The 22,480-nt window shown below is 46.3% G+C and overlaps 1 protein-coding gene across 1 annotated transcript in view; it reads left to right on the forward strand.

Moving 5' to 3' along the window:
* Nucleotides 1–22,480, forward strand: part of SLC35D1 (solute carrier family 35 member D1) — a 180,277-nt gene that overhangs the window by 84,076 nt on the left and 73,721 nt on the right. Inside the window, exon 7 of the mRNA XM_069641946.1 lies at nucleotides 2,558–2,660. Within this exon, the coding sequence (XP_069498047.1) occupies nucleotides 2,558–2,660 (103 nt within the window). The remainder of the gene's footprint in view (nucleotides 1–2,557; nucleotides 2,661–22,480) is intronic.

Here is a 22,480-nt window from a genome sequence, read left to right on the forward strand (position 1 = left end):
TGGTTATATTTAAAATGGATGCAATCTTCTCAGATAACATGGACGTTAAGGTGATGCATTATTTTTGTACTTCACTGCAGTTTTCCGCATACCCTGCAGGGCAACAGCTGGTAGCCTAACCAGACTGGACTGATCTATTTGGGGCATGCAAATAGCAGTTACAAGGTACATTTAAACCCTGTGGTCTTTTGTGCCCGGGTGCTTTGCGGCTTTGTTGTGCATCATGCTGTGAGCGTATCCAAGCACATGGCATTACTAACGGATTGTTTTTGTATCCTTTTGAACCCTTACCCCCTATCTCTCTCTCAATACCATCTTCATCTATTGATTTTTGTTTTGTGGTTTAATTTGTCTCTAACCAATTATGTCATGCAATGAACTTTTGACATATGTTTTATTGTGACCTTTTTATGCCTTGTTTGGCGTCTGGATGAACTAATGTATTATTTCTACTGTACCCATTATATTTTATGTTTGAATCAGCCTCTGGAGAAGAGCAATTGTGTGCTCTAACAAATTCAATAAAAAAATTGAAACCCTGGAAGTACACTTTTATGCAACACACTTTGGCGCTGTGAGACTGGTTTTCTTCTTCAATACTTCATACCTGTGGTGTACTCAGGCACAGTACCCAATCCTTATCAGTCACCTGTAGCCTCAGTTTTCTTTGATATAACTTGCAAGCGCAGAGGACTCCAAGTGACTTTTGCCACGAGTGTTACTTGACTGATGAAAATGTTGGTAGGGCCGGAATTTGACAAGAGGTGTGGGGGTTGCAGGAAGAACAAAACAAGCAACTATCGTACTAGGCCTGACGACATTTCTGATGGTGCTGTAGGGGGAGAGGGAGGAAAGGCAATTAAGGGGGCAGCGGGGAGACCAACAAGCTGCTATCGTACAGGTCGGGTGACATTTCTGATAGAGTAAGTGCTAAGGATACAGTGAGGGGAGGGGGAGAGGCGATGCATGAAAACACAGCCAAATCTGAAAAAGCACCCAGAAACAGAAGTGGGTGTGAACACGCAGTATAGTCAGGGGTGCAAACATGGACAAGCAGAGGGGTCTGAGACAAGAGGGTAGAAACGTGGGTAGAAATTAATCCTCTTGCTCTGGGCAACCCTCCAGACCTTTGTTCTTCACCTGCCAAGCCATTACAAAAGAGTAAAGACCATATGCAAATCGGGCTTGGTCCCACCCCAAAAGTGGCATTCCAGCCCGCTTGGTCGCATCCCTTCTGTACAAGACCACAAGCCTCCCCGAACATGTTTCGGCCTTGTTGGGCCTCATCAGTGAGGAGTACAAGCTTAGCTCTGTAGGCCGAGCAGGCACAGGACTCACGTCTGGGCATACCCGTCCCACTTGGGGTGACTTATGTAAAACAAAAGAGGTTATGGCAGGAATGTTTTGAATTAATCCTAACCACTGGCATTGTGTGTATTTATTTTTTTATTTTTAATAATAATTTCGGCTAGTAGGTGGAGCTTAAATACCAACTATTGCACTGGTGTACAGCTGTGAGGAGTAGCACTTATGAGGGGCGCACAGGCGTGTTGGCTTGGTCACCCACCTGTGCGTCGTCCTGCTAGTCCAGTGGCTGCTCCCACCTACTACTGGCCCTACTGTGTGCTGGCCGATGTACATATTTATGGAATCTCTTTCAGCGACCTCCAAGCAGTAACCTCGGAGTTTGGGCTGCAACTGTTATTTATAAGTTGTCTGAGTTAATGGCTTATTTTCAGCAAGACGTGCACTTCTGGCGTAATAAACTTTCTTATCCAAAGTCTGCCTTCAGCCACTTGATTTATATCTGTACTTTGCACTGAAGTCTTGTTGAAACGCGCATTGACAAAGCAAACCGTTTTTGCTTGCTTGTGTGTACATTTGATGTATGCAGTTGCCAGCAATGCTATTTTATGCCCAGATAATTGCACAATTGTCCAGCATTTGCCATTTGATGGAGAAGCAATAGAGCCCTCACCCCCACCCGCCCCCCGACACTTGCCTATCAGATGCTTTTGGCTTTGCCAGTGCGTGTTCCACTTGGCTTCTTATGGCTGCCCTGCATCCATTGGTCGCCACAAGTAATGTACACCGGCTGTAGTATTGTTCTTCCATAGATACATGGCACGTTTAACAAGTGCCCTTATTGTGGACTGCTATTGCCTTTGAAATGCCTTTTTTTATTAGTGTGATTAATCGGAAATTCAAGGGAATGCGCCCTGCCAAGGGATGTTCTCGTTAAAGTGTGGGTTGTTATTGAGATGGGCGCAGGGCATGGGGTGTTTTGAAACCTAAACGTCACTCGGGGGAGTAGACAAATAGGTCTGCCCACCAGGCTCCAAAACCCCTGAAGATTGCCACGCACAGCTTGAGAAGCCCACAAGCTCATCTGGATTCTTACCCCATTTAATAAACGGAAGTGATGTGTGTTTAGTGTGGTCGTATTTTAAACTTTTGAATGCATGTTTTCTTTTTGACATATACAAGTACAAAATACTCTCTCTCTGCTGCGAAGACCATATATTTATTGTAATCCAATGTTTCAATTGTATTTCAGTACTGACTTGGCATTCGACTTAGAAGGGTATGTTTTTATTCTGATAAATGATGTCCTAACAGCGGCAAATGGTGCATATGTGAAACGGAAGCTTGATTCCAAGGTAAGTTTATTGATTTGCTGCTTTCATTTGGATTAGCTCCTATCTGAATTGGGTGTTGCAGCTGAGGACCATTATTTTGCATGCAGCATGGGAAACTTTCTGTCCAAAGAATCAAAGCCATACCAGTGTCTGTATAGCTTTCCTGTCGATGGATTTTCTTTTTAACACATTCGGCTGTAAAGTGTATTCCAGGCAGAATTTCAACCAGATTAAAGCGTGTTCTCAAAACCAATATAGGCTCTGATCTGCACAACATGCCGCCATATGTGCCAGTATTTGAGACCTATGGACCCATGTAATAATTGGTTGCCGGTTGTTGGGTAGCTTTTCCTTTGTGGGTGTACTTCTCCCCATTTGAGCTCCCGAGAACCTTTTGCTGTACTCTTGCTGCGATCACAAACGTTAGCAAGGATGCTTTATACCCAACCTAACTTGTATGTTATGGAATTTGCACACCCCACCTTATGTGGAGTGCTGAGGGGACACAATTTATCCTCTTTTCCACTTCTCCTGTAACATTCTGGTTACAGTGACAAGTTCATCTGAGTGACTTGTGAACCATTTTGACCGACATTTTCTGAAATTTACACGCAGGTTGCTATCCCATTTGTGGTAAGGAACACATGGGTCACCATTGACCAAAAATGGAGGCTGTATTATTTTTTTTGTATTTTTTTTTATTGCCAACTTTTGATGATTTGTCCTTGCTCTACCTACTTGGGTGAGGAGGTCCTGCTAGATCTTTGGTGGGCTCCCTTGCGAAAAACCGCCAATGCTCTGTGTGCCTGAAAGGACAGGAAGTGGGGGAGGAGACTTACACTCCCCTCGCCTTAGTCCTGCAGTGTCTGCTTAGATCGAATTTGAACTGGGAGGTTGGCTGTCACAATGACAACGTATACAAATAAACATTTACACACAAGGTTTCTTGAATAAACAATTATTCATTTATCAGTCAGAGTAAGCCTTCTTCAGAAGGGAGAACTATAACAGTAACACTCAAATATACTTCACAAAATACACACTCTTAATATCTCTAAATCAGGCAGTACCCTTTTGGGATGGCCCACGGACACAACCTACACCCTCAGGTGACTTCAATAGCGAGGGTGCTGGGGAAGAGACCACAAATATTCTTAAGCGGGCAAATACTTCCAGGTCCCCCAATAAGCATCATTCTGTGGAACAGGCTAAGCCAAAGTCGATGGGCAAAAGTCTATATGAGTTGAAGCACTTCTTTGCAGGTAAGTAAGACAAGTCCTTGTACAATGTTTTAGAAGTCTGAATCCATGTAGGGCCACAAGCCGTTAGACTTGTGAGTAGTAGAAGATGCAAGCAACTCGACAGCAAGAGGTACGTTCTCTCAGACTTTTACAGCACCTTTGTATTGAACAAGTGCAGCAGATTACTTCTGTTCCCGAGCAGCTCTGCAAATCTCACTGTTCCTGGCCCTCAGTCGTGGTGACAAGAGGGAGGACTTCTGTGGACTCCTGCACTGCAATGGGACGGTCACCGCTTGCAACCGGCAATCTTCGAACAAGTGGCTGTTGGTGTTTCTGCTCCTTGTGTCTACTGCAAATAGCAATACCAAGGTTCCTGCATGTCGAGATGGCCTTTCCTTGCTTCTGGGGTCCTGCACTCTGTTGGGGCTCGGGTTCGGTCAGTCCTGCTTCCTGGGAGTCCGGAGGATCTTCCTGTAGCGCTTGGCCAGCTTAAAAGCAATGCACACAATCTGGTGTTCCTCTGCCTGGTGTTTCGGTTTCCAGCAGCAACTCTGTGGAAATTCAACCAGCTCTGAGAGAATGTCCAGGTGGCTGACTTTAGAGTTGATTGGTCCCACTAACTCAAGGGAGAAGTTGTCCTTGCAGGGACTACTGTCAACACAAATTTGGAATTTCAGCACAGCAGCAGGGCTTCACCAGACAAACTAACGGTCCAGGAGTTGCAGCAGGCGTCCTCTTCAAGTTCTTCGGTTCCTTCGTCCAGTGGTCGACTCTGCCTTCCAAGCAAAAAGCCTTGCCTTTTATTCAGTTCTCTCCCATTCATTCCAGCCTAGCTGCCAGTCACTCGGCAGGGTGGCTGTCCTTGCTAGACAGCCAGCCAATCACTAGAGTGCGCGTTTGGGTGTCCTAGGAGACTAAACACAGGGAGTTTCGGGCACCTCCCTCCCTGCCTCCCTCCCTCCCTCACTCACTGTACATGAGAAGCTAGACAAAGGAGATACTAGGTAACCCCTCCAGCATCCTATTACAAGATGGTGTGTGCTGGGTCTAGAAAGTTGGGAAACAGTAGTTTTATCCCAGAGACGTCATTTAAACCTTTGGGAATTCTGGAAGACTTCCCTGTGCCACTGCTCTGAAGGTGCTGTGTGACGCAAGGTAGAAGATGCCTATGGAGTTTTTCAGGCACCATAGCTACAAGAAACGCCAAGCTCAGAGATCACATTAAAATGCATCGGTGAGTGGGGAAAAAATGAGCATCACTCTCGCCAGGTTAAAAAAAATAAAGTCCTCAAAATCCAGCAAAGTTGCTGGGGGTCTCTAAGGTGGAGAGAATTGGCATATTTCGTAGAATTCTCCCTAACACTGGGCCTCAGTTGTGGGGACAAGAGGAAGGACGTCTGGAGGACTCCTGCACAGCAATTCGAAGGTCAAAACAGAAAGGTGATGGCTGGAAGGTTTTGAATTAATCATAACCACGGGCAAAGCTCTGGGCATCCCTCCAGACCATCGTTTTTCAGCCTGCCAAGCCATTATAGAAGGGGGGGGACCATATGCAAATCAGGCTTGGTCCAGCCTGAACTGCTAGGTCACATCCCTTCTGTACGAGACAACAAGCATCCCCAGACATGTTTCAGCCTTGTTGGGCGTCATCGGTGAGAGCTTTGGTCTCACCCTAAGTTACTAGGGGAACCCAAACGTGGACCCCTTGCTCACTATTCTTAGAGGCACAGCTACACCCTGATGAGGTTCAACCAGACTGAAACACATGTCTGGGGTTTCTGTTGGTACTTGTTCAGAGGAGAATTGCCTAGCATTTTGGTGCTGGAATGCCCCAGGGCAGGACAAAGACTGATATGTTTGGGATATTTCTTCTCTGTGAAAGAAAGTGAGCTAAAGACTCTGGGTAAGGCTCTTGTAACCAGGACTCATGTCTGGCAGAGTCTCCCAGGACCCCCCCTTATTAGCAATTCGAAGGTCAGCAGCCGCTACGGGCTCTTTTCGGATCAGCAGCACTTTGCGCTTCCAGCACTCAGTAAACCACACTACCGCAGATCTTGGATACCAGTTGGGCTTCCTTCACTCCCCGAGTCCTGCACTCTGGTGCGGGGACTCTAGATCTGGTTGTCTTGCTTCTGGCGGGTCATGGGGAGATTCCTGGAGCTTCTGTCCGGATCACAGACGTTGCACTTGAATACAGGTTTCTAGACCCCTGGCACTCGGTTCCTGCAGCAGCAAACAAGTACAGCCAGTTGGGGAAGGTGTGTCCAGTGGAGTTCATCCCTTGGGTTAGTGGGACCAACTAACCCCGAGACTAAGTCGGCCCGTCCGGAGCTTCTCTTGTCGATCAGAGTTTTAGCACAGCAGCAGGGTTTCACCAGACAATTTAAAGGTCCAGGAGGATGCAGCAATCTTGTTCACGGTATCAGGTTGTTCTTACCAGCAGGTTTCTCTCATTCATGCACTGCCATCAGGACTGGGTGCATTCAGGTTTCCCCTCGGGACAAAGGACTGGGGAGTTTCGGGTACCTCCCTCACTACCTGACCTTCCAGACACACTGGAGCCAGAGGCGGGTTTCAGTATTGATGCCTGCGGAAGGCAAAATGAACAAAGGGCTCACAACTGGCGTGGCACGCAGAGTAAAACCCAAAAAAAGACTTCACAAACAGGAAAATGGCAAAAAGACCAGTGCCATTTTGACACAATGGTCACCCATGGGAGCTATACTGCAGCTGAGGATTCAGCCTGCGGTAGGAATACACAATGGTAGGGAAATTTGAAACCACTGCCACCAGCCATTTAACGTAGTGAGGGTAACATAAAACATTTACAGGAGTAGGTAGGAAAAGGGGCTACTAGGGGGGGAGGGCCCCCCCCCCCAGCTCTCCAAGAATAGTTAAGTGACATTGACTTTACTTACCTTTTCTCTTTGTAGGTCCTGCACACCCCATTTTATGTGAACTGTAGTTCACACAAGAAAAGGTATTTAAACCTTGTGAGTAATCTAAAGGATTTCTGACACTGCACTGAATGTGCTGTGTCAGCATATAAAAAGTAGATGTCTATGGAGTTTGTCAGACTCCAAAAAACAAAGAAAACACATAATCCAAATCGGGTCAAAACACGAGAGAGTGAGAAAGGGCTTGCGCACTCCAGGGTTAAAATTAAAAAGTCCTAAAGTACAGCCAAAGAGCTGGGAGTCTTTAAGGTTGAAGGGAATTAGCACTGAAATGAGAATTCTCCTTAACACCCATCTACAGCCCTCTCTCCCTCCTGAAATGAGCATGGCTGCTCTGTCCATGTTACCAACATTCTCAGGTGGTACAGCCTTATACTAAGAGTGGAGATTGCGTACTGTCTTCGGATGTATGGTTTTATGAAGCCCTTAGCTGGACTTAAGAAAAAACAATCCTAAGAGCGGGAGGGAATCGTGCAGGAGAAAGTAGTGCGAGAGAAGACTTGTAAATCCAGGTGGCTGCTCGCAAACGCAAGGCACACGTACTGGTGTGGCGAATGGAGTACAGGTGCAGCAGGCACACCCGAAGAACTGTGGAAGCACTGGGAGCTGCAGAGGCGTTTTCTGGAGGTAAGGTCATGCAGAGAGGCAGCGCTCACCAGTCAAGGCCACAGAAGAAAGACAGTGAGTGATCGTGGAGCTGCAGGAAATGCTGGGGGAACGTCTGCACAGTGTGAAGCCGAACCAGTGAGGCAGCTTCATCGCACTGGCACCACAAGAGTCTGAGAAGCTAGGAACGACCAGTGAGAAAGCAGTTGGGGATCTCTGGGCATACCAACACACATGCAACCGAGTGATTGAATTGTATGAGATTGCTAATACAAACAGTACTCCAGTCATTTGAATGCAGACCAAACCAGTAACCAATTCAATAATGTTCCCTGTGGGAGACTGCACTAGCCTTGTCCTCCTTGGCAATGGGTAACCCAACCTTTTGGTATAGGTCTGTACTACACAAGTTGGTAGAGTGACTGAGCAGCCAGGTTTATCTCAAGAGGGTTCAGTGTGAGCTGTAACCTTAGAGATTCAGTGACCGGTATTCAAATAACACTTAAACTCAGTGTCTTATTAAAATAATTATTCATGTAACCATCAGTTTTACAATAAGCCTTCTTAAAGGGCAATTGGCAACAATCTAATATACATTTCAAAAATACACTCCTTCAGTTAAGTAGATGGCCTTTTGGGATGAGACACACACTTATACACTTTATACACACCCCGAGGTACCTTCAATTGCTAGGACACTGTGGACATTAATGTATCACTTTGGCACTTAGGTTGCGGAAAAAGGAGTAGGCTAGGAGTAGGTTAGGGAAGGAAACCAAGGTTAACCAGTTTCTCCAAGCAGGTAAGCACTTTACAATCCCCCAATGAAATATAGGTTAACCCTCTCACAGCTATACAAGTAAGGTGTGTATGACTTTTTCGAGGTACTGTTGAACACAAAGGCAGAGGGTAAGAAGAGTCTTCAGGGAGCCAAGGTCGAATGAGCCAAGTCTAGGGGAGCTGAAGCACTTTTGGAAGATGGCACAAAAGTCTTGCACAATGTTAAAGAGTTTTGTTGTAAAAAGAATCACCTTTGGGCCACAAGCTGGGAGGCTTGGAAAAGCAAAGCTGCAAGCAATTGTGCAAAGGGCAGCCAATGCAAGTCTCCAGTGAGAGCAAGCAAGCTACACATGAGGTGCAAGTAACCTTAGTTACACAGTACCTTCAGTCTGAATAAAAGGGTCCTGCTGGCTTCTGTTCCTGTTGTAGTCCTGCAGATCGTGTTCCTGGGCCTCAGTCATGGGGACAAGAGGGAGGCTGTCTGGGGACTCCTGCACTATGGTTTGAAAGTCAGTGGCAGCAATGGACTTACTCCAGATCAGCGGCACTTGGTGGGTTAAGCTACTCGCAAATAGCAGCACCAAGGTTCTTGGACACCTGGTGGGCTCCCCTTGCTTTTGGGGGTCCAGCATTCTGTTGTGGCTTAGGCTTTCGGTAGTCTTGCTACGAGGGAGTCCTTGGAATCCTCGTGGAGCTCGGGTCTGGCTTAAAGATGATGCACTTGTTCCCGGTGTTCCCTGGCTCTCGGTTCTAGCCGCAGCAACGAACAACCACCAGCAGGGAGAGGGGTTCCAGTCAAGTTTGTCTTGGGGGTAGTTGATCCCACCAACCCAAGGGAAGAAGTTGTCCGTTCCGGGGCTTTCTGGTTGATTCTAAAATAGTAGCTTCACCACTGCGGCAGGGCTTCACGAGGCAAACCAACGGCCCAGGAGGGTGCAGCAAGCTTATCTTCCAGTTTCTTCTTCAGTTCCTTCGTCCAGTGGTCGACTCTGCCTTCCTTGCAAAAGACCTTGCCTTTTTATGCAAGTTTCTCCCATTAATTTGCAGCCAAGCTGTCACTCACGCAGCAGGGTGGCTGTCCTCCAAGGACAGCGAGCCAATCACCTTTGGGTGCATTCCTGTAACCAAGGAGACTAAGCATTGGCAGTTTCGGGAACCTCCCTCACTGCCTGTCCTACCAGACCTGCTGGAGCAAGAGGCAGGTTTCAACTTTGAATTCCGCCAAAGACAAAACAAACGGTGACCAAACCTGTAAAAAAAAAAGGGGGGCGAGGCGCGCACTCCAAATCCTGGCCAATATACTACCTGAAAAAGAATAAATGGGTTGAATCCCAAAGTGTCCAGTTCACTGGGGTAGATCCCAATTGTTGGAAAAATATTCACAGGGTTGCATCCCATATGTTGCAAAAATATGCACAGGGTTAGATCCCTTATGCTGCATTGGTACTGCTGTTATCCTCCTCCAAATATTCACAGGGTTCGATCCCTTATGCTGCATTTGTACTGCTGTTCGCCTCTTATGTGGAGTTCTGGGGAGTTACTTAGTATCCTCTTTGTCTACCTTCTCATGTAACCTTTTTGTTACCCGTACTACAATTAATAGCTGGTGGCAGTGTTTTAATTTTCCTACCATTGGGCGTTTTTACCACAGGCTGAATCCTCTGCTGCAGTAATGGGTGCCCATTTTGTCAATTTTTCGCCATTTCTTGTCTGTAGGTTCCTTCTTAATATTTACTCTGCATGCCAAGGGGTGAGGAGCGCACTCCATTTCCTGGCCAATATACTACCTGAAAAAAGAAAAATAATCCAGAACTATGATTCTCCACTGTAGGGGAAAAATGTCCCTGGTGCTGCAGCCTCTTGGACACTTTGGGATTTAACCCATTTTATCTTTTTTCAGGTAGTATATTGGGCAGGAATTGGAGTGCGCGCCTCACCCCTCCTTTTTTTAATTATTTTTTTTAACATGTAATTTGTGGGGATCCGGACTCCAGAGGCTGCAGCACCAGGGACATTTTTCCCTACAGTGGAGAATCATAGTTATGGTCGTCCCTCCCCCTGCTAAGGGTAAGATGTGTGCTCCTGGGAGGAGGGGGGTAAGGGGGGGGGGCTTTCCTTAGTCACCTGAAATGAAGTAATGATTTCACTACAGCTCCCATAATTCTTAGAATGAATTAGCAATTTAATTGGATTCACCTGAAGTGAAAGGCAACATAGCCTCCCTGAAGAGTGTTGGGACACGAAAGCGCTAGGAGGAGGAGAACAGCAGCCCAAATGCAGCATAAGGGATCCAACCCTGTGAATATTTGGAGAACAGCAGTACCAATGCAGCATAAGGGATCTAACCCTGTGAAGATTTTTGCAACAATTTGGATCTAACCCAGTGAATTGGACACTTTGGGATTTAACCCATTTTTTTCTTTTTTCAGGAAGTATATTGGCCAGGAATTGGGGAGTGCGCGCCTCGCCCTTATTTTTTTTATTTTTTTTTTTACAGTGACCAAACCCGGTTTGGCACGCAGAGTAAATATCAAGAAGGAACCTACAGACAAGAAATGGCAAAAAATTGACAAAATGGGCACCCATGGGTTCAATACTGCAGCTGAGGATTCAGCCTGTGGTAAAAACGCCCATGGTAGGAAAATTAAAACTCTGCCACCATCCATTAATTGTAGTACGGGTAACATTAAAATGTTACATGAGACGGTAGACCAAGGGGATACTAAGTAACTCCCCAGCACTCCACATAAGATGGTGTGTGCTGGGTCTACAAAGAGAAAAAATAAGTCCATTCATTTTATCACAATACAAAAACTTGATGCCTATGGAGTTTGTCAGATACCAAAACCAAAAGAGAAACCAGGTTCAAATCGGAGAAAAATACAAGTGAGAAAAAGGTCATGCTCACTGCACGATAAAAATCAAGTCCTAAAGTTCAGCAAAAGAGCTGCGGGTCTCTAAGGTAGAAGGGAATTGGCACATAAATGAGAATTTCCTTAACCCATTAGAAGAATATTTGAATAAAGACAAGATGAAGTGCTGCAACAAACCTCAAGTAAGTACAGCCTCCTGAGATGCCAGTGTCGGGAAAAGCTGAAGCAAGTATTACCGTTGGCAAATGTACTGAGAACCTGGGTATATGCTACTGTGCTATAGTGACACGAACAGTGAAACGATCAGTCCTGGCAGGTGAGTACACCAGGCAGCTGACATTGTGGGACGGTTCCTGGCAGGGGGTATACCAGGGGATTTGAGTAACCCATAGAAGGATGCCTGGCAGGTGAGTATATCGGGCAATCGGCAAAAGGTATAAGAGCTAATGAAAGACTAGTATAGAATTTGTTTGTACAAGAACTTTGAGTCCATGGAAGACACAAAGTAACTGTTGGAAAAAAGAGACTCTTGCCATCCTACCTAACAATCAAGGCGAAGGGAACCACCCTCTGGATAAAAGGATCTTTCCCTGGAGAACACTTTGGTTGGAGTCATTGTTGGATGAGTTTTCCTAAATTCTATCTGGAGGTACAACTGTATAAAACTATCCCTTGGTAAACAGGTCCCAACTCTTAATATAAGCGTGTACAACACAAAGGATTGGTAGAATAGCAAAGCAGACAGGCTTATCTTTTGAAGGGATGTGAGCTGTAGGTTAGTACAATGAACTCGGTCCATACATTAGCCCAAAGAAACACTTGCACACTGCAAGTTATAAATTATAGAATGATTTTATGTACACAGGGTAAGGTAGGTAAATCATATTTTAGACTAACCAATACTCATAGGAAATATTGACATTTGAAACACTTGTGTAGGGGCATTATAAATGCCATATATCATAACAGTACTTGTCAAAGGCGACTGCTTCAATAGTAGTTGCTCGCGCTTACAATTGTTACAGAAAATTACAGTTCCACCGTTTAAATAATAGTGGCACACACCCACATTGGTTAGTGAAATTAGTTTAATTTGCAGAGTCACTCAGTCTGTAGGAACTGAAAAGGAGGGTTATTGACTACTAGTAACAGCGATGTACTTCTTAGCAACACTTGCCAAGGCTTCTAAAGCTTTACATGGCCAATCCCTAACTAGTCAAGTTCATCAAAGTCTGTGTAGGATGGGAGCAAAAGTCTTATGCAGCAGCAGAAAAGGGAAGGTTTCTGCTTTAGTCACTCAAACAAAAATGCTTTAGAGGATAACCCAGTTAATAAGGACTCTGCAAAGGACTCCCTAAAAGAGCACAAGTTGTTAAGCGGGAGGTATGGGTGGACACCCAGTCTCGCACTCAAGTCCCACTGCAGCGACTATTTGGCTTAAGGCAAGTTCTACCTTGAGCCACACAGTACCTTAGGGTGGTTGAAGGAAATGCAGCTGTATTCTTACCTGTGCAGCAGTGACGGACCTGGTCTCCTGATTCCTCAGTCTGGTGATGAAAGGAAGAACTCTGAATGGGATGTCACAGCAGCAGTCGAGAGAAAGGTCCTTCAAGTATTTCTTCAGTCTCCCACGTCGGTCTGTGTTTTTGACACTTTCTTTTTTTTTCTCTTTTTTTCAGCTCCACAGTGAACGGTTAGTGCCCGGTCTAACTTCCTCATGTCTCCATTTCGTCAGCCCTCTACTCTGGTGAGGGGACTTGGATGAGTGGAATCGTGCCTCTGGAGGTCCAACTGAAGCTCACCAAATTTCTGGAAGGATTAGTTCACGCAAAGACTTGCTGCAAATGGGTTGCAGGTCCCCTTGTATTTATGCTTTGCGGCCCTGGAAGGTCATAACACCTTGTGCGATTGCTCAATCCGCAGTGTCTCGGGGCTGGTTGGTCCCACCAGCCAAAGGGAAGGAGTCGTCCTCTTAGGATCTCCTCCGTCGATGAGAAAAGTGGGTCAGGACAGCAGTGGTCACTTCATGATTACTGGAAGGGTCTGCAGGCGTCTCTGGTATCTTAAGCTTTGGAGATTCTGTTCCAGTGGTCGACTTGCTTTCTGACTCAGGAACCTCAATTTTTATTCAGATTTCCCATTCACTAATCTGCAAACTCTCCCTGCAGTTTACAGAAAGGTGCAGGTGCCTGTCCAATTAGAACAGCCAACTCCCAGTGGGAATTGGTTCCATTCAAGCACATCAGCAGACTAAGGACAGGGGAGTTTCGTGCTCCTCACATATTTCCTGTCCTCAGACACACTGGAGCCTTGGTGGGCTACACAAAGGGTTGCTGCCAAAGGCAAACCTCCCCTTTCCAGAATGGGAGATGGGTGAACCATTGACAACCACACAAGACCTGGCAAAAAAAAGAAAGGAGCCACCATGTCAGAACATGGGTGTTGGGGATAATTTTCAATTCTGTACCAATTCCCTTTAACCTTAGAAACCCCCGGCTCATTTGCTGGACTCTGGGCTTTTTCAATTTTATTTCGTGGGACCTTTTTTCTCACTCACTCCTTTTTGTTTTCCTGACTTTGATTTTCTATGTTCCTTACTGTTTTATGGAGTCTGGTAAACTCCATAGGCATATGCTTTTGCATTTTGACACACTGCACATTTTGTGCAGTGCCACTTTAGAAGTCCCTTAGACTTCTCTTAATGTTCAACTACATTATCTTGGGTGAACTACTGTTCCAAGAAAAGTAAAACGACCCCTGTCTTACTTACCTTTACTTTATGGGTCCAGCAAACACCACCCTATGTGGAGTGTTGTGGGATTACCTAGTAATTCCTTTAACTCATTCCTCATGTATCATTTTGTTACACTAACTCACTTAAAAGGCTGGTGGCAGTGGTTTCTTTTTTACTACCTAGCAACATGTATCTGCAGGCTGATGCCTCAGCTGCAGTGCTGCACACAAGGGTGACAATTTTCCCAAAATGGCCCGTCTTTTTTCGCCATTGCCAATTTGTCTGGAAAGGCAGGAAGTGTGGGAGGGCCCAGAAACTTTCCTGTTCTTTGTTTCTAGGTGTGCCTGAGTGGAAGCGGCTCCTATTGGCCGGCTCGCTGTCCTGGAGGACAACCACCCGGCTGTGTGATTTACAGCCTAAGGCTGTGCAAGAATGTGAGCTTGGAGGACCACTGGAGGACCACTGGAGGACCACTGGAGGACCACTGGAGGTCAGAATCCAAAGCAGCACACTCCTGGACCGTGATTTGCCGGTGAAGCCCTGCAGCTATGCTGACCCCCTTTTCGAATCGACAGGTAAGCTGCATAAAGGACGACTTCCTCCCTTAGGCTGGTGGGCAAACTAGCCCCAAGACAAACTCTATTTTGGTGCAACCCCTGACTTGCTGTGACTTTCCAAGGCTGCAGAAGCCCAATACCCAGGGTACCTCAACCACTTGTGAGTGCATTGTCTTCCGAAGTCTGAATCTGGCCAGATCTTTGTGGGCCTCCAAAGGACCGTACAGAAGCAAGAGATCGAGTCCCCTCACCACAGTCCAGGACCGAGGGATCCAGGAAATTCCAACCTGAGCTTTTTGTTCTTCATCGGTGCAGAGAAAAAGGGACCAAACGACCAAAGGCCGCTGAATCGACGCAAATCCATTGCTGCCGAGTCCCTCCCTTGACTGCTGCTGCAGGAACCCGACCGATGTCCTCCCGTTTGACACCACAACCATGGACAAAGAACAAGGGACTACTGCATTGCACCGTGAAGGCAACCAGCTAGAACACACTTCATTTTCAAGGCACTGTGGGGTTTGGGGTATTTTATCCTTTTGCCATTTGGGGTGCTTCCTATCTTTTTTTGGGAGTGCGTTTTAACCCAACATCAATTTGACTTCAACTTACCTGCATTGGCCTTACAGTTTGTGCTTTCTAAAGGTAACTCCTCTTGAGTTGCTGTAATTTTCCTTTTTGAACACTATTTACCAACATTTTTCTAAAAAGAAGAGCATCAGAACTTTGACTTTTTCCATTGACTTGGGCTGTCCTGACTCCGTAACGGCCCCTTTCTGAACCTATTGGCTTTGACAGTGCGTGTTCCCTTGCAGGTTTTAAATGTTGAATGCTTAAATAATGGACTGCTTGCATCCCTTTGGGAGAATGTAACTGTTCTTAATTGGTCTGTTCTGATCTAACATAAAGTGATACTATATAAATGCTATACTGACCTCAAATTACGTCACTACTGTGTGCTGCAACATGTGTAACATATGAACAAATTACTCACCTGCTTTATTCACTTTTTGAATTGAATATTTACTTGCTATTAATGTTACAGCTAATTACTGCTTTTTCAAGAGTGCTTTAAATATCTTTGTGTATACATGTGTTATATAACTTATGTGTAATTGGATACTTGCATTTACTGTTGCATTGCACAGCTCTACAGCTCATATTGCCCATCTTAGGAGAGGCCTGGCTGCTCAGTCACACTACCAACTTGTGTAGTACCAGCCAATAGTAAAGGCTGTGGTTACCTAATACCAAGTAGACGTCATGTGTAGTCCCACACCAGTTGGACTGCACTAATTCTTACCTAACAATAGGTCACCCTCTTGTGCATAACTGGGGCTGGGTATAAAGCCTGTGGTAGAAAACAGCACAAAAAGGGCCACTGCCCATATCTATAGGGTTGTCTCTGTGACCAGAAAGTGGTAGGTGCAGTGATACTAGGTATCCCTTTAGCACGTACCGTAAGGTGGGGGTTGCTAATGGATACCAAGTAGCCCTTTCCTTAAGAACAGTAGTTATTAGGGAAAATAAAAATATAAAAAGGAGAACCCAAAGGGTCCACAACAACACTGCATGGAGGTTGATGTGTGCTGAAAACGTGTAACCCAGATGCCTTTTTAAGATATGAAGGAAAGCAAGACTCCATAAAAATGAGTAAAGCATAATGAACTGAGTTCCCATCGTTGGAGCATATTAGAATGAATGAATGGAGAACAAGAAAAAGGTTCAGAAGTCGAGCAAAAATTGCTGGGCTCTCACTAGGAGAGGGGATGAAGCATAAAACTGATACATCTCCCTAAACGCATCGTTCTATTTTTGGTTGCGTGAACTTTTTGCTAATAAGTGACATTTTGTTTGACCCTTTGTTTTGTTTCTAGTATGAGGGTCAGCTTGAGGTATTTTGGACACAAGGACTGCTTTTAAGTTACTGACTACTTGACACAGACGGATCTTTCGTTTTCTAGGTAGGGAAGTTCCTTTTGTAGAATAGGACTAGACCTCTTCCCAACCCACTTCTGTTTAATCAAATGTCTGACTTTGAGAATAGCATAACTTTGTGTTTGGCTCTTTTCTGACCCCTCACAAAACACTTTCTTGTCTTCAGGTCAGATGGTTTTATATCAACAGGGCTGTTGAAAAATCTCCCTACGTAGTGATGTCCTTTCAAGAAGAAATAACTTGCAGGAGTCAGAAGTATCAGACAACCGAGACAATCTTTTTCTTTTTTTTCTTTTTTGTTTTATATATGAGGTTGCCTTTGCAATATGCAATTGTTCGTAGGTAAGCCTCTTGATGGTGGGGTAGATCTAACAAGGAACATGTATATCGAGGACTTTTACATGGGTGCAGGGTTTAGTACAATTCTCTAAACCTACATGTTGACGTACTTATTGCGGTTCCTCCCTCCCCCATTGCTTGGTGTTTCTTCCTATCGCTGTTTTCACCAGTAGAATCTACGCAGCACTTTTCAAATGTTTTGGTTTCTTCCAATTGGTGGTTTGTGTATTGCTTAATAGAATTTGAATGATGGAAAGGCATTTTAAATTGTAAAACTTTTATGTACAAAACTCTCTCGGATATTGCACAGTGTGCCGAGTGAGCAAGGGGAAACCTAGCCTCTAAATGGCACTTAAACCTGGACCGTAGATAACAAGTAAGGCCTGTTTGAAAACCAGAGCCTAAGTAATTGTGGCTGGCAGCCTCATCGTTGCATTGTCTGTTTAAAATTGTTAGGGAGAATTCTCAAAAATGTGTAAATTCCCTCCACCTTAGACCCCCAGCCACTTTACTGGATTTTGAGGACTTGATATATATATTTTTTTTTAACCTGGAGTGTCCTTTTTTCCCACTCTCTTGTGTATTTAAATGTGATTTTTTACCTGTTTTCTTTTGGTTATGGAGTCTAACCAACTCCATAGGAATCATCTTTTACAATTGTCACACAGCACCTTCAGTGAAGTGGCACAGGGAAGTCTTCCAGACTTCCAAGGTTTAACTACCTTCTCTGGGATAAACTGTTTCCCAGAGCAGTAAAGTGAAATTGACTTTCTTGCTAGACCCAGCACACCCTATCTTACAATAGAGTGCGGAGGGGTTACTTAGTATCCCCTGTGTCTAAAAGCTTATGTACCAATGTAACATTTTTTTTATGTTGCCCTTTCCTCAATTGACTGGCTGGTGGCAGTGGTTTTGTTTTGAACTACCTTGGTTTGCATTTACGGCGACTGTTCGCGGCTCCTGTAAAGTAACCGCGGGAGCAATCTTTTTCCAAATGGCGTCCAGCCCTATTTGCTAACATGGTGCCCGGTCTTCTTTTTTCACCAGGTCTTTGTGGGAAGGTCCTTCTAGAATTTCTCTGCACGTCAAACCAGGTTTGGTGTCTGTGTTCATTCGCCTTTGGCGGGCTTCAGGAGTGAAACCCGCCCTTGGCTCCAGAGTGTCTGGGGTTGGCAGGAAGTGAGGGAAGTGCCCAAACTCCCTGTGCTTGGTCTCCTAGGAGACCTGAATGCACTCTGTGGTGATTGGCTGGCTGACCGTCTGGCAAGGACCGCTATCCTGCTGGGTGAGTGGCAGCTAGGCTGGAATGAATGGGAGAGAACTGAATAAAAGGCGAGTCTTTTGGCTTGGAAGACAGAATCGACCACTGGACGAAGGAACCAAAGGAGAGCTTGAAGAGGACGGCTGCTGCAACTCCTGGACCGTTGATTTGCCCGGTGAAGCCCTGCTGCAGGTCCGAATTGCCGAATTTGCATCGACAGAGAATCCCCTGCAAGGATGACTTCTCCCTTGAGTTGGTGGGACCAATCGACTCCATAAGCTACCTGGACACCCACCTCGGAGCTGGTTGAATTTCCAGAGTTGCTGCAGGAACCGTATAGCCAGGGAGAAGGACACCAGATAGTGTGCGTTACTTTTAAGCTGGCCTAGAGCTTTTGGAAGATCCTCCGGACTCCCATGAAGCAGGACTGACCAAGACTGAGCCTCCCCTCAGCAGAGTGCGGAACCCCAGAAGTAAGGACAGTCCACCTTGACAGCCAGGAACCGCGCTTATTGCTATTTGCTGTACCGCAAAGAGCTGAAACACGGAACAGCCACTGAAAGAAGTTTGCCCGTTTTAATACTGCCAGGGCAGTGCAGGAGTCCCCAGACGTCCTCCCTCTTGTCCCCACGACTGAGGCCCAGGAACAGTGAGATCTCCAGAGCTGCACAGGAACAGAAGTAATCAGCTGCATCTTTTTTTCTTTAACAAGGTACTGTAAAACAAGTTAAGAACTTACCTCTTAATGTGGAAGTGCTTGTAACTTCTGCAACTCACAAGTCTAATCAGCTTGTGGCCCTACATTTGATTCTTTTTATCAAATACTCCTAAGAACTTGTGCAAATACTTTTCCATTTACTTACCTGAAGTGCTGCATCCTATACAAAGACTTTTGCCTATTAACTTCAGCTTAGCCTATTGAATTGAGTGACTCTTCTATTGCTATCTGAAAGTATTTGCCCTGCTTAGGAAATTGATGATCTCATGTGTTCAAATAACTGTGCCTTTACCAACTTTTAAGAGTGTTCTGAATGCCAACAGTAAGATATTAATGTCCCCAGCACCCTTGTTGCTGAGGTCACCTGCGGGTGTAGGTTTTGTCTGTGGGTCATCCAAAAGGGTCTTGTCTGATTCATAAACTCGGATTGTACAGTATTGAAGTTTCTGATGCTTGTTAATCTGCTTAGAATCACATGCTGTCCATATGGTCCGACATCTAGTGGTAACCGCAGAGTATTGCATCTTGTCTTTCAAGGCTCGAAAGGGGACGTCTGCATAGGCGTGTCTGTAACACTATCCGTGACGTGTAGTGTACCCAAAATCCCTCATGCGCCGAGGTCCCTCAGATTGTTTTTTTCCGCCCAGATAACTGGTCACCCTTTAACGGAGCTCTTTCATAAGAGACATTGTTATTGCTACTACTTTGTTCATCTACTTTGTCCATTATCCCCTTTAAAAGTCTTTTCGACAGTGCTTCCTGTACTACGCCGAAGACTGCGGTGGACTTTCGATGCCTAAGATCTGGCGGCGGAGCCGTCCACGTGGCTGGGCCCTCTGGCCGGCCTACACAGTAGGGAGAGTGGGGTCGGGGTGGCCATATTCTTTCAGTTATGCCTCTCCTCAGGATCAGCAGCCATCCCTGCATCCGCAGCAGCATCTTGCGACTGGGCCTCCCAAAACAAAGGGCGCTACCTCCAAAACCCATGCCGCCGTCGAAGCACCTTTAGCTGATGCTCCGCCCCTCCCCCACCCCCCCAAGGCCTTGGTAGGAGAAAGATCTACCACTAGGCCAAAGTCAACCGGTACACCACACCGCTTTGGCGAACAACTCAGAAAGCATCGCTAGGATTGCTTCGGCAGTGGGGTTGAAGGAGAGGTCTCGGGAGATGTTGAAGCACAAAGACGCGCCACAGAGTCCCGATGCTCATGAGGACTACGGAGAGTCCTGTGCCATTGTCAAGCTCTATTGGGAACACATTTTGGCGCCATAGGGAGGAAAATGAAAATGTTCCACCCTTCGACCCCTCTGACGCATCTAGATGGACCAGAGAAAAAGGGTGTATAGATAGACTGGAGAAATTTGTCTCGCTTTCAGAGAACCATACCCCCAAGAGGCCTCAGGAGGACCCTTCTATGCCTGCTTCTAAGTTTCAAAGAACTGTAGAACCCACTCAGGAAGATTACACTTGCGTCCTCTCTGAGGACGAGATCCACATGGACACGTATCATGACATTTATGACCAGGATGAGGACGCTACCTTCTTTGAAGACTACACTGTGGACGAACAGGCGGATCCTACAGATAACTGGGAGGATAACCGCCAGGTTGAGGCAGAACCCTGGACGCTCCCTACTCCCGACCAGGACCATGATGTCCTATGTTTGGATTCACCTCTCTCCACTCCGGCCCGCAAGGCTTACCCAGTGGACGATCAGATGGCGTTCAACGCATCTTGATAAAGGCTGCTGACCATTTTCAAATTGCCACCCAGGAGGTCTTGCCTAAACAGGATTTTGTGGAGGATATCCTCTAAGAAAAGACCCCCTCCAGCCATTCCTCTTCTGAATTCCATTAAGAGAAGATTGGCTCCTTCATTGGTCACATCAGCCCAGACTAGGGCGGTAAATCCGAGGGTGGAAAAACTTTCGCCCTTCCCCCTACTGACCGTACGTTAAGGGCCATGCCACCCCTGATTTCCTGGTGGTAGACACCACCAGGAAACTGGCGGGGTTACCCCTTTCCACAGGAGAAGCACCTCCTGATGGAGTCGAAAAGGGTGGCTCCTGCCAGTCCTTTCGGGGCCAATCCCATTCCACACAGAATCTGCATTATACGAGAAATGCATGGAACTCAGGACAGGCATCCAGCACCCCCGCCAACTATCCACCTAGAGGACAGCGTCGCGGAAAGGTCGCCCACGGGTACTGTGTGGAATTTACCCGACGCCACAATTCAGACGGCCCAAAGCAAGACGAGTGACGCCAGACCATCTTTGAATCCTGATACAAGAGGTGGAAGCACTTCTGGAAAAGGATGCCGTAGGAGACGTCCCTATTCTTCAGCTAAACGAGGGTATTTATTCAGTGTACTTCCTTGACCCCAAAAAGGACCTCACCATGCGCCCTGTACTAGACTTGCGCCCAGCGAACACATTTGTCAAACCTCAAAAACTTTGTATGTTAACTCTGCAGGAGGTTATCCCACTGAAACAGGATATTACATGACGACACTGGACATGAAAGATGCATACTTTCCTATTTCAATGTTGCCAGCGCACAGAAAATACCCAAGGTTCATGATAGAGGACGAGCACTACCAGTTCAAGGTACTCCCCTTCGGCATTGCCTCGGCACCAAGGGTGTTTACAAAGGTCCTGGCAGCACACCTGCGCAGACTATCCGTCCTGGTTTACCCTTACCTCGACGACTGGCTCATAACAGGGGACTCTTACAAAACATGCCTTTTGAACACTCGGAAGACAATAGACCTTGTTCAGTCTGGGATTCTCCATCAACCAGAAGAAATCCAGCTTGGACCCCAGTCAGGTCGAACAATTTCTGGGGGCTCTAATTCGGACCAAAGACGGGCATGTCTTCCCATCCAACGACAGGGTTCAGATCATGCTTTCTCAGATCCCTCCAATATGTAGCCAGTTGGGAAGTGATGGTACGCAAGGCCATGCGACTGCTAGGAATGATGGTGTCATGCATTTATTTAATGCCTCATGTGCGGCTGCGCATGCGTCCCATGCAAGAGTGGCTCAACAGCCAGTGGTGCTAGGCCAGCGGACAATGGGAAGATATGGTAGTTGTCTTGCCAGCCCTTGTTCTCTCTCTGCGGTGGTGGTTGAGGGAAAACCTCTTGAAGGGGAAGACCTTCACAACCCCTGTAGTAGAAGCCACTCTCACTACAGACTCCTCTTTCACGAGGTCGGCGGGGGGGCTCATCTGCAACAGCAGACAGTGCATGGAGTGTGATCCCTACAAGTAGCGTCCAACCACATAAACCTTAGAGCTATTAGCAGTATTCAAAGCACTGAAGGCCTTTCAGACATGGCTACAGGGGAAAAAGTTCTGGTCTTGACAGACAGCACCATAGACATGAGTTACCTAAAAAAATTAAAAAAAAACACAGGGGGCACACACTCTCCAGGGCTATCCAAGCTGTCCCAGAACATTTGGATGTGGGCTCTCAAGCACAAGATGTTCCTGCTGTCCCAACTCGTTCCAGGTGTACTCAACCGTGTAGCTGACGTGCTAAACTGAGATTTCCCACTGCCCACAGAGTACGAATGACGTCTACACTAAGACCTAGTCTCCAAAGTTTTCGCAGAATGGGGCTCCTAAGTTGTCGTGCCCATACAACATGTTGTCTCAGGACAGAGGGGAAACACTACACCCATGCCCATAAACTCTGAACTCGGCGGCCTGGCTCCTGAGGTCCTAGAGTTCGGACACTTGGACATACTCGGATAACATGGTCAGGTCAATTTGCCTACGCTTCTCCCTCCAGCCTCCCTCGACTCCTCTGCTCAACAAGATTGTGCACAAGATGCAC

The sequence above is a fragment of the Ambystoma mexicanum genome, chromosome 1q (genome assembly GCF_040938575.1).
Source record: "Ambystoma mexicanum isolate Mex_15411 chromosome 1q, UKY_AmexF1_1, whole genome shotgun sequence".
Classification (NCBI taxonomy): Eukaryota; Metazoa; Chordata; class Amphibia; order Caudata; family Ambystomatidae; genus Ambystoma; species Ambystoma mexicanum.